The sequence below is a fragment of the Xiphophorus hellerii genome, chromosome 1 (genome assembly GCF_003331165.1).
Source record: "Xiphophorus hellerii strain 12219 chromosome 1, Xiphophorus_hellerii-4.1, whole genome shotgun sequence".
Classification (NCBI taxonomy): domain Eukaryota; kingdom Metazoa; phylum Chordata; class Actinopteri; order Cyprinodontiformes; family Poeciliidae; genus Xiphophorus; species Xiphophorus hellerii.
The window spans coordinates 4,046,493-4,058,910 of record NC_045672.1 but is presented as its reverse complement, the minus strand read 5'-3'; the positions used below and the strand labels follow the sequence as shown (position 1 = coordinate 4,058,910).

The following is a 12,418-nucleotide window of genomic DNA, read 5'->3' as shown; positions in this document are numbered from 1 at the left end:
CTAATCACACAGGTAAGAACAAAGTTACAGAGAAATTTAGTATGTATTGAATTCAATTTTGCTAAGGTTGAGGTTTTTGTTAAGGTTGGAGCATCTCCAAAGAGAGGCTTTGCCTCCGTGCGGCTGTATGTTTGGGAATCCTGAATGTCTTACTTTTGGCTGAACTCATCGCCCTCAGTGTTCACAGTGAGTCTTGTTCTAGTTATCTTAAAGATGTAAAAAGAGTAGATTTTATGTTTCTGTTATAAAAAAATGTCATTGTTCCCCTTCTAAAATCAAACTGACCAAATAGCAAGGGTTTAAAAAGAATAAAGCTTGGTGACTCAAAAGTTTTGCAGAGAGGTGAAACATTACACTAAGACAAAACATTACACATGAGTCTGATTCATTTTCAACAATGGTTGCATTTGCAGCCATTTAGGTTAGCGTGTCTTTAATATCTTCTCTTTTTCAAACTATTTACCCAACGATTCGTTGTTCAGTGTTACCTCAGTTTAAATTCTACAGGCATAACCAAAATCATGAAACTATTTTATAAGTCTTAAGTGAAAATACGGTCTTACCACTTCTTTTTGCAAACATGTTTGTTAATTTTATTTTTTTTTTCAGCTCATGACATGACAGCAGATTTTTCTGACATCAGCAACATTCTGACCGAGCAGAACAGCAGCAGCGAGTTTCCCTCCATGATCGCTAACTTCACTGAAACGGCTCCACGAGCTGAAGACACTTTAAGGTTGGTCAAAAACTTTAAAAAATTTGGATCTCGTTAAAAATTGAATTCTACTCTGAATTGTAGAGTATAACTAATAACTTTCCTTTTTGGTCTAAATGAATATAATGTAAATGAACAACTTTTAGTTTAATTTATTAAGTGCTCTATCATTTGCGTGTGCTAAAAAAACAACAATGTAAAACAAACTAAACTTTGACTTTTTTTCTCCTTAAAGGGAAATTGTGTCCTACAGAACGAACAAACATCAGTTGTTCCTGTTCATCCAGGGGCTGCGGAAGAAGAGAAGAGCAGATCCACTAGTGATGGATGATTAGGATCTGTGTTCACTGTGATATTATTCACCAACAATAATGTAGCTTACGGTGTTACATAAAACCCTAAAGATAAAATGTACACTCACAACTGTTGTGACCTGCATCTAATAACACAACAATTTTACCAGTTGTACTCTGTGTTTTTCTTTCTTGTTAAAATTCTGACGTGATAAACAAACGTTAGAGGATGGTTTTGTGCGGAGGATCGGTTTAGCATGATGCGCTCTGAATGTGTCTTAATGTGACTTTTACTATGAGACTTTATGGAGTTCCAGTTGTGTCAGGTAATAACGGAATAAATTCTATCTATTCTATCTGTTTCTACATTTCCAATTATTTACTATCATTTGTAATAAAGTGATGCCAACACCATGGATTCAACAGTGAGGAGTTTGTTCTAGTCATCTTAAAGATGGAAAGAGTCAATGTTGTGCTGATTCTGAGTAACTGAATGATTAACTGAATGACTTTTTATTCATTTCAGAGTTCAATCAGCGAGATTATTCATTTTGTGATGGTCCTAGTCTAAGAAAGAAAGAAACAAAGAAAGCAGCAAATGTACATGTTGGTTCCCCTGAAAATATGGATAAATTCAGTCATTGTAGGGTTAAAGTAATTTGAAGAGGGAGAAGCGTATAAACAAGTCAAGTCAATGACGAGTCAATGACATGATGCATTCTGCATTTTTAACTCGGTTAACTTAACTTTTTGTTTTTTTACTGACTTTAATACATTTAAATCGCTGCGTTGTTTGATAAGTAGAATGGAAATGACTTTTTTGTAAATGGTCTTGTAAATTAGCGTTTTATAAATCAACTGAATTGAATTAAGAAATTTGACCTTCGGATTGGACTGAAGAGAAATGATGAGCAATGTTTTATGGGTTTGGGTTTAATAAAGCAAAGATTGGTATTTTTAATTTTTAATTTTTTTTTGTAACATCAAAAGTTCATTTTTAGAGGCAAACAGAAAATCCAGCTTTTTATAGTTTACTGGGACTAACAACCCCCGGACAAATTTGGAAAAAAAAATTCAGCTAAAGTGGGTGGTGCTTTAAGGAACAATGAGACACAGCCTAGTGTGGGGATAGATGGTGAGGGGATAAGCAAGGCTGTAGTAAGCGCCGTTACCAACTTGGTACTTTGTGGTTATAGTTTTCTCTAAATTGCGCTTGAAGAAAGTATGAACATGTGCAAAACTGAGGAACTCTATCAATCAACCAACTGGATATTAAAGTATGTCACCGGAGATTTGTTCTCCTGTCCACGCGATGAATCCTTGGCCCACTGCATCAGTGAAGACTGTCGCATGGGAGCAGGCATAGCGGTGATGTTCAAGAAGAAGTTTGGTCGAGTCTCAGCGTTAAAGGAGCAGAGTGAGTCAGACTAGTTACTAAAGTCTTTGTTTTGGAAAAAATGTTAAGAAATTTTAAAAAATTTCAAATTGCATTTTCCTACATACCGTTGCCTGTTGTCTGAGCAGGTAAAGGTCATCCCTTGCAATAATAAGAAGCTGTTGTCAAAAACCATGATCTTAAATTTTATTTACAAAGCAATTTTCAAAGATATAAGTCCTAATATCCTGTACAACATGATTCACAGGTTACAAATACTAAAAAGTCAAGCATCAGAATCACTAAAAACTCATGACAAAAAAATCTTGTGACAACAACCTTGGTCCTAAATTTGGGTCAGGAAAATAAAGCTAGAGAAGCAAACTCTTTCACAATTTAGATTTACAGATTCACAGGAAAAGCTACGTTTTCAACAACTATATAGATTTAGAAAAACAAAAAACAAATTTTAGGCATAACTATTGTATTTTACCTGCCTCAGGGGCTTTGTAGGATCATTTTGTGTAGCATGATTTAGTAGTAGCATCATGTAGTACGATAGTGACAGAGTGCAACATCAGTGTTTACAATAAGTTTCGTATCTTTAATGGCAGGAAACATCATTTTTACATCAGTGGGATGTTAAAAGTCTTGTATCTAAACATCTTATGGGGAGGTTTTTATTGTTCCCTTATTTATTGTTTCCTTAAAACTGTTTAAGGAGTGTTGATTTCATCCAAAATTTTAAGGGATTATAAAGGATTTAAAGCTAAAAACAAAACTCAAATGAAAATGTACTACACGGCATGCATTTGAAGCTTTGACCCAACACAGGGCAGGCTGTACACTGTGATGGAGATATTTGTCTCTTTAAAGATCTGTTCCAGGATCTTTGACACCTTTGACCATTGCAGCTGGTCCAAGCCACAGCCAATTCTGAGGGGGGAGATACGAGACAAGCAAATTGATTAATTATTCCCAATAAAGAAGAAGATTTAAGGGTATTTATTATAGTCATTTATCCATAATAGTTCCTACAAACCGGGGAATTGATATTCTATTGACACCATTTTCTAAGCAGTGAGATTTCATGTCTTCCAGACTCTGTCTTAGGTAGACATACGTGGGTTTCTGGCCGGCTTTTTTCTTTGTGATCTGAGACACATATTAGGAAAGATACAGTTACCAGATTAAATAATGAAACAACTTTTGGTCCTATGCAGTATAATTGTGGTATATTTACCAAATAGTAGATGAAACGTTGATCATGTGTCAGGACAGCACACTGCCCCGGCAGCTTCTCTATTAGGACATACATAAAAAAATACAAAACAGGATATGATTTAGCACTTGCTGTTGAAATCATACATTTGAATGAACTGCAAAAACATAAAACATTTTTTCCAAAACAAAGACTTTAGTAACTAGTCTGACTCACTCTGCTCCTTTAACGCTGAGACTCGACCAAACTTCTTCTTGAACATCACCGCTATGCCTGCTCCCATGCGACAGTCTTCACTGATGCAGTGGGCCAAGGATTCATCGCGTGGACAGGAGAACAAATCTCCGGTGACATACTTTAATATCCAGTTGGTTGATTGATAGAGTTCCTCAGTTTTGCACATGTTCATACTTTCTTCAAGCGCAATTTAGAGAAAACTATAACCACAAAGTACCAAGTTGGTAACGGCGCTTACTACAGCCTTGCTTATCCCCTCACCATCTATCCCCACACTAGGCTGTGTCTCATTGTTCCTTAAAGCACCACCCACTTTAGCTGAATTTTTTTTTCCAAATTTGTCCGGGGGTTGTTAGTCCCAGTAAACTATAAAAAGCTGGATTTTCTGTTTGCCTCTAAAAATGAACTTTTGATGTTACAAAAAAAAATTAAAAATTAAAAATACCAATCTTTGCTTTATTAAACCCAAACCCATAAAACATTGCTCATCATTTCTCTTCAGTCCAATCCGAAGGTCAAATTTCTTAATTCAATTCAGTTGATTTATAAAACGCTAATTTACAAGACCATTTACAAAAAAGTCATTTCCATTCTACTTATCAAACAACGCAGCGATTTAAATGTATTAAAGTCAGTAAAAAAACAAAAAGTTAAGTTAACCGAGTTAAAAATGCAGAATGCATCATGTCATTGACTCGTCATTGACTTGACTTGTTTATACGCTTCTCCCTCTTCAAATTACTTTAACCCTACAATGACTGAATTTATCCATATTTTCAGGGGAACCAACATGTACATTTGCTGCTTTCTTTGTTTCTTTCTTTCTTAGACTAGGACCATCACAAAATGAATAATCTCGCTGATTGAACTCTGAAATGAATAAAAAGTCATTCAGTTAATCATTCAGTTACTCAGAATCAGCACAACATTGACTCTTTCCATCTTTAAGATGACTAGAACAAACTCCTCACTGTTGAATCCATGGTGTTGGCATCACTTTATTACAAATGATAGTAAATAATTGGAAATGTAGAAACAGATAGAATAGATAGAATTTATTCCGTTATTACCTGACACAACTGGAACTCCATAAAGTCTCATAGTAAAAGTCACATTAAGACACATTCAGAGCGCATCATGCTAAACCGATCCTCCGCACAAAACCATCCTCTAACGTTTGTTTATCACGTCAGAATTTTAACAAGAAAGAAAAACACAGAGTACAACTGGTAAAATTGTTGTGTTATTAGATGCAGGTCACAACAGTTGTGAGTGTACATTTTATCTTTAGGGTTTTATGTAACACCGTAAGCTACATTATTGTTGGTGAATAATATCACAGTGAACACAGATCCTAATCATCCATCACTAGTGGATCTGCTCTTCTCTTCTTCCGCAGCCCCTGGATGAACAGGAACAACTGATGTTTGTTCGTTCTGTAGGACACAATTTCCCTTTAAGGAGAAAAAAAGTCAAAGTTTAGTTTGTTTTACATTGTTGTTTTTTTAGCACACGCAAATGATAGAGCACTTAATAAATTAAACTAAAAGTTGTTCATTTACATTATATTCATTTAGACCAAAAAGGAAAGTTATTAGTTATACTCTACAATTCAGAGTAGAATTCAATTTTTAACGAGATCCAAATTTTTTAAAGTTTTTGACCAACCTTAAAGTGTCTTCAGCTCGTGGAGCCGTTTCAGTGAAGTTAGCGATCATGGAGGGAAACTCGCTGCTGCTGTTCTGCTCGGTCAGAATGTTGCTGATGTCAGAAAAATCTGCTGTCATGTCATGAGCTGAAAAAAAAAATAAAATTAACAAACATGTTTGCAAAAAGAAGTGGTAAGACCGTATTTTCACTTAAGACTTATAAAATAGTTTCATGATTTTGGTTATGCCTGTAGAATTTAAACTGAGGTAACACTGAACAACGAATCGTTGGGTAAATAGTTTGAAAAAGAGAAGATATTAAAGACACGCTAACCTAAATGGCTGCAAATGCAACCATTGTTGAAAATGAATCAGACTCATGTGTAATGTTTTGTCTTAGTGTAATGTTTCACCTCTCTGCAAAACTTTTGAGTCACCAAGCTTTATTCTTTTTAAACCCTTGCTATTTGGTCAGTTTGATTTTAGAAGGGGAACAATGACATTTTTTTATAACAGAAACATAAAATCTACTCTTTTTACATCTTTAAGATAACTAGAACAAGACTCACTGTGAACACTGAGGGCGATGAGTTCAGCCAAAAGTAAGACATTCAGGATTCCCAAACATACAGCCGCACGGAGGCAAAGCCTCTCTTTGGAGATGCTCCAACCTTAACAAAAACCTCAACCTTAGCAAAATTGAATTCAATACATACTAAATTTCTCTGTAACTTTGTTCTTACCTGTGTGATTAGATGCGGTTTGTCCAACAGGTTCCATATTGATGTAAATTTCCTCCATCGCTTCAGACTCTGTTGGCTTTAAACATTGACTATAAAATCCACAGCAGTAGTGGAACTAAGTGAAATAAACTGTGGGAAAGAGATGAGATGTCTGGTGTTCAACAAAACAAAAGGTAAACGTATTTTAGAGATAACAACCAAATAAAGAAATTCATGAACGCAGATTCAGTATTAGTTTCTTAAATATCTTACACAACATAAAATTCTTGAAGGTTTCAATAGTTTCATAAGTTCATATTTGCTGATTCGGTTCTGTATCAATGAATATTTATTTATCCTTTTTCTTTATTTTCCTTGAGCTTGGTTAATCCTACTCATAATAAACACATTACACTTTTCCATGGGTGAAAAAATAATTGACTCTTTCCAACTTTAAGATGACACAAAATTAAAAATAGTTTTAAATCACGGATATAAGGATGAAAAAATACATCCGATGTTGTGATGTTCTTGCTTCATCTTGCTCCTGCGGATGGCTGTGTCCAAAAAATATTTCCTAAAGATTAATAAATTATTGGAGCAGATGACTGGTTCCCTCCTTGGTCATATGGGCCCAACAGTTTTACAGGTCTCATTCTGTACTGATAACTAGTCACAGCCTTGCTCTCGGTAAAAACAACTATCATCTTTGTATTTTGCTTTCTAAATCCTCTTTTAACCCTGTTTCTTGTCCAGTAGCAGAAACACTTACATTAAGAAACCACAGGTGTTGAACTGAAATCCTCCATTAGTCCAGAAAATGTAAAAGACCTGAATTGCATTATTACAAAACTTCTATAACCGTAGGATCGAATAATTATGGAATTGTACGTATTTATTCATATTTTAAAGATATGTACTTTTAGGACTGGCATCTAATAAAAACAAGCTGCATGAGCTGGCTAGTACTGTCTAAAACTCTGTCACCATATCTTCTAAAACAGCCATGAGGCAGATCAACAGTTTGACAAACAGTTTGCTTTGTGAAGCACCGCCTCACTGGGAGGGAATCAAAACGCTAACATGCCAATCAGGTGTAAGTTGGGCGGGTTAAAGTAAGAGAAACCCGATACTGCATTCAGAGCACGATGAAGACCAGCGAGCAAAATATCAGAGTTCAGGAGATACAAGATAGAAAATTTGATTGAATCAAGACATTGCCCAGAAGTTCAGACTGGGAAGCTAACTGGCACATTGCTAACTAAGTATGTGGAGCAGGAAAATAGACCGTATTTACTTTAATTTATGCAAACCAATTACCTCAAAAGATTCAATTACTGCTACATATAAAAGACAAGTGTAGTTACACCGTGTGATTTTGGCAAACAATATTCTTAAACTCATCCGAAATATTATTCTCCGTAAAACTTCTTTTATTTTCTGCCTACAGCAGCAGCAGCAATATATTTGCTACATAGATTAAAGATTCACGGTCTCATTATTTGACATGGTTGTTCTGTTCAAAACCTTTTGGTTTGCTTGAGCAGAAAGTGTCTGGGCATGTTAAAATGTTAAACTTTTACCACCCTAAATCCTCACTACTTTCAAATAGTTCACTTTTTTTATTTTATTTTACTTGTTGCATGGACTCAACTTAAATAGATTAACTTATAAAGCATTTTTTTTTTATATCCAAATGTTCCTGCCACTTGTTTAAGATGAGTACATACAACAAGTCGATGATAATTAAGTGATGTTCGCTTGAGGTTTTTTTAAGTCTAATGTTTTATTTTACAGTGAGGAAGGCCGGAGTCTAGCTTTAGCAAATGGCTGAAGGCGTCTGATCCGCTTCAAACTCAGTACCTGTTTGCTCCAAGGCAAAACTTTGGTAAGGTTAAATTTAGTGGCTAAAGAAAGTCAGACGGTTTATTCTCCAATGTGAGAAATCCCTTGAGGTAGTCAAGTTTCTTGTTTGATCAGATCTTGTTAGTCAGTATGATTACTAATTAACGGTTGATTCTTTTGTGTCTAGATGCAATGTAATCATTCAATTCACAATTGAAGTTTTATTATGGGGATGCAGCAGATAAAATATTTCATAGTATATTTCACTGATTCCTTTCATACAGTCTAAACTCCCTGAAAAGGAGAAATGACCTTTCAGAGAAATATAACTTTGATTGCTTTGAGTATAATGATATTTTACTTAATATGACTGATATGATCTTCTTTAGCGCATACTGATGCTTCACATTGATCATTTATAAGCTTATCAATCACAAGAGATGTACGGTCTGTTAGTGAACAGACAGCATCAAGGAACAAAAGCTGCAGATCATTTTTAAGGTAACAAAACAATTCACCATTTTGTGAGCAACTCTTGGAGCATGGTTGTGTAGTGAGTATGTTTAATTTTTATTTTTAGGTAAAGTGTACCAATAGCAAACTTAGTCAACGTTATTATAAGTGGGGCTAGTTGTCAGAAGATGTAAGTAAGTCTCGGTGAGAGGGAGTATTTAAGAAAAAAAAAACACAAATTCACTGATTGAATTTTTGGTTGATAGTCAGCATATATTTAAATTTGTGCAACAAACACCAAAAGAAAATAAATACTATATAAAAAATGGAATGGCTATTCAGTTTGATAAATATTTACACATTGAATAAATCAATATAAATCCAAGGGCACACTTTAAAAATCAAATCTAAATAAATAATATGAATTATATTAACTATTTTAATACAGACTGATGGTTCACATTGATCATTTAAAAGTTTTAATAATGAAAAATTTAAAGAATTAGAGGTGTATTATATTTTGTTAGTGAACACAGTAAAGTGTGTAAGATAATGGGTGGAGGGAAAGCTGAAAGATACATATGAGCAACCTCACCGAAGCCTGTTTAGTCCCTGACAGATATTGTTCAGAAGTATGTGTACAAATGAGGAACATTTCCTGAAATGTATTACACTAGCAAGTGTTACAGAAAAAAATCTATGAGTTTCAAATGTATTTAAACCAAGATTTACTATTTTGGAGAAAACATGAAGTAGTGGGAAGATCAGTGTTGATTCAACAGCAAGAAAAAAAACTGAACAAAATCATTCACAATGATGCCGGACCAAATTCTGGAAAAGTCTGGACAAATTCTTTAACTGCGGAAAGATAAAAGTTACAAATGATGAACATTTACTGACATGTTTCACACTAGCAAGTGTTACAGAAAAAAAATCTATAAGAGTTTCAAATTTAAGTGATGAAGGAAATCACAAACTCATAGTCAGCACTGACTAATCGTGCTACCATAAAATAAAGCAGTAAAACAGTTAAAACTCTAGGCTTTCTGTAGAGGTATGTGTTCAGTCTTACGGGTGCGCACACAAACACACACGCACGCACACACACACACACACACACACACACCCACACGCCCACACACCCACACACACACACAGACAAGCACCCATGGTAGGAGGGGGGGGGGGGGTCTGGGTGGTGACATATGCAGATTCCAAGAGCTGATAGCAGACCCGATCAGGAAGATATTCCGTTTTAAAACCAGAGATTGATCACCATTGTTATCGATTGTTTGTCAGAGGATGTCGGTGACATAGAGTTTCCTTGTACAGCATGTGTTTTGACCCCAAAGGTCATGAGAATCACCCAACTAGGATTTTTTTAACCTGCCTCACAGAGCCCGTTTCCGCAGTGTCTCAGGAAAAATATTCTGTTTAAAACCGGGGGGTAACTACAACATCCTATTTAAATATACTATATTGTATATTATTCTCAATTATCTAACACTTATTGTTTTTCATACTTTAATTGTATTATTCTTAAAACTCATAATTTCCATACTTTACTTGTATTATTCTTACAACTCATACAGGTCTGAAGGCGTGGGAAAAACGGATCTGTCTGGGGGGATGGGTGGGAAAGGTGGGGGGAGGGGTGGGAAAGGTGGGGGAGGGGCATCCTGTGACCGGAAATCAAAATCTATTAGTCATCAATCACTCATCCATCAAACTCCGATTAAAATTTGACAGAAGGTGGCCTATAGAGTCTCTCTGCAGGGAAAAGATAAGGTGGGACTGAGGCTGGATGGGAGTTTAGGTTACAGCTAACAATGTGACATTAAAAAAAGCATTGCTGTGGCGTCTTTTTGTCTGGTTCCTGTTTTTTAAAGCCTCATAGACAGGAATAATGAGGCTTCTTTCTCATGGGACGCATGAGCACTGACTTCTGTTGCTGTCTGGCCATGGCAGCCTTATTATTTTCACCCGGGTTGAAAAATAAAGTTTAAAAAAAAAAAAAAAGGCTGGAATAAGCAGTTGGAAATCATGACTCTGGGTCTGATGAGCATGTTGGCGTTGTGTGAAATTCTTTCATCCAAAAACATGCTGTTATTCTTTTCTTGCAACCCACGACATCATGAGGTTATTTATAACCTCCGTGATGAAGAGCCTGGCTCCTTCGGCTCCTTTGTTTTCCTCAATCGACTCATGTGAACATGAAACCGCCATAGATCACGTACCAGATAATCAGCACAAGGAAATGTGGAGGTGGACTCATTTAGTATTTTCTTGCATAAAGAAGCTAATGTGCATAGTTAAAAACGGACTATATGATCCCTAGAAATGTATTTGGTTGATTGAATGGAGAAAATCAACGTCCCCATAAACCTAAAAAGCAGTGGTTTCTCTCGATCAAGTCGCCAGTTATCTTTTATGGTTCATTTTTTTTACATCCCTGGGGGTCAATGTTTCATCTCTCCTCCTCCTGCACTCTCTCTCTCAGCTGCATTCACTTCCCTCTGATTCGCTCCTCTGGTTGAAATGAGTTAAACGTGGTCGTGAGTCACTCCCTTCTGAGTTTCTTTACATTTTTCTTAGCCTCCACAAATATGTTCTACTTTGTGTTTGTCTGACAAACTTTCTACAATCTGATAGGAAACAAACAAACAAACAAACAAAAAGTTTGTGGGAGGAGACAGACTGGCTAAAGCAGGCCTCAGCATGTTCAGGAGCAGATGAAAAGAAAACTTAAAAATGTAAATGAAACAAGAGTGAATGAAATGTGAATTGTTAGGAATATGAATAACTGGAGGAAATGGCAAATTTTCAGGCACAGTTTAGACTGTTAGTTTCATTCATGTTTGTTTTGAACATTTCTTTATTGTTTATTTCCTTATATATTACCATTTTAGTTTCCCCCTTGTTCGTTATCTTCCCTTTCCTGCTGCCTGCCAGCTTCCTACCCTTCACAGCCGTTGGTTAAATATTTAGCTTCAAATATTTAGTTTGCAAACCAGCAAACTAAATATTTGAAGCTATAAATTTAACTCAGAACTATTCAAATTCACTTGTCCACGTCTTGGCAAATATATTTGTATATTATCTAAGTATTTAGCTATACAAACTTAATATTTAGCTTCAAACTTGTTAGCACAAACTAATGATTTAGCTTACTATCTCCAAATTAAGCTGTAAGCTAAATATGTTCACCTTCCAACAATAAATGCCCAAAGTAATGTTTCCCCCCTAATATTAATTTTGATTTTAAAAAAAGACTTAGGTCATGATTTTAGGGAAATGAAGATATGTAGCTAGCAAGCTAAAGCCACAAACTAAACTTAAGTTTGTGTTTTAAATTTAGTTCGAAACATTTATACTTAATGAACTATATGATCTACTGACTATATGATCCCTAGAAATTGAATATGTGATTAACCAACGATGCTCCTTTTACTCAAACACTTTACTTAGGTAGACACCTAGATCTATCTCAGTGTTTACTGAGATAGATCGGACTGTGAACAGCTCAGAAATGCATAAACAAATGCAGAGAAGTGATTAAAAAAAAAAAAAAGAAGCATCTTCAGGTGAAATGATCAGAGCCGCTCAGGTAGAGTCAGAGCCGCCGCCCTCCTCCACCTGGACCAGCATATCTGACCAGGACAGGAGACATGAGCCGAAACCGCCCAGATGCTGCAGGAGAACATCACACACACACACACACCCCCACCGACACACACACCCACCCACCCACACACACACACACGCTCTGGATTCGCTTTGTGGATGTGTGTGGTGAGCTTGGAGCTCTTTCCCCCTCTTCTGCTTTGCAACCCAGAGATGACTAATAAAGGAGCCCGCAGAGCGGAGGCGCTTCATTTCTAGAAGCAGCGAGCACAGGCTGTGCTCC

The 12,418-nt window shown here is 36.0% G+C and overlaps 1 protein-coding gene across 1 annotated transcript; it reads right to left on the bottom strand.

Moving 5' to 3' along the window:
* Positions 1 to 3,151: 3,151 nt before the first annotated feature.
* Positions 3,152 to 4,148, bottom strand: LOC116724019 (ADP-ribose glycohydrolase OARD1-like). Its single transcript, XM_032569307.1, has 4 exons — positions 3,822 to 4,148; positions 3,627 to 3,685; positions 3,426 to 3,538; positions 3,152 to 3,319 (listed from the first exon to the last, which is right to left on the bottom strand). Exons 1-4 carry the CDS (start codon positions 4,012 to 4,014, stop codon positions 3,181 to 3,183), a joined length of 504 nt encoding a protein of 167 aa, XP_032425198.1. The 5' UTR covers positions 4,015 to 4,148; the 3' UTR covers positions 3,152 to 3,180.
* Between the last annotated feature and the right edge of the window lie 8,270 nt (positions 4,149 to 12,418).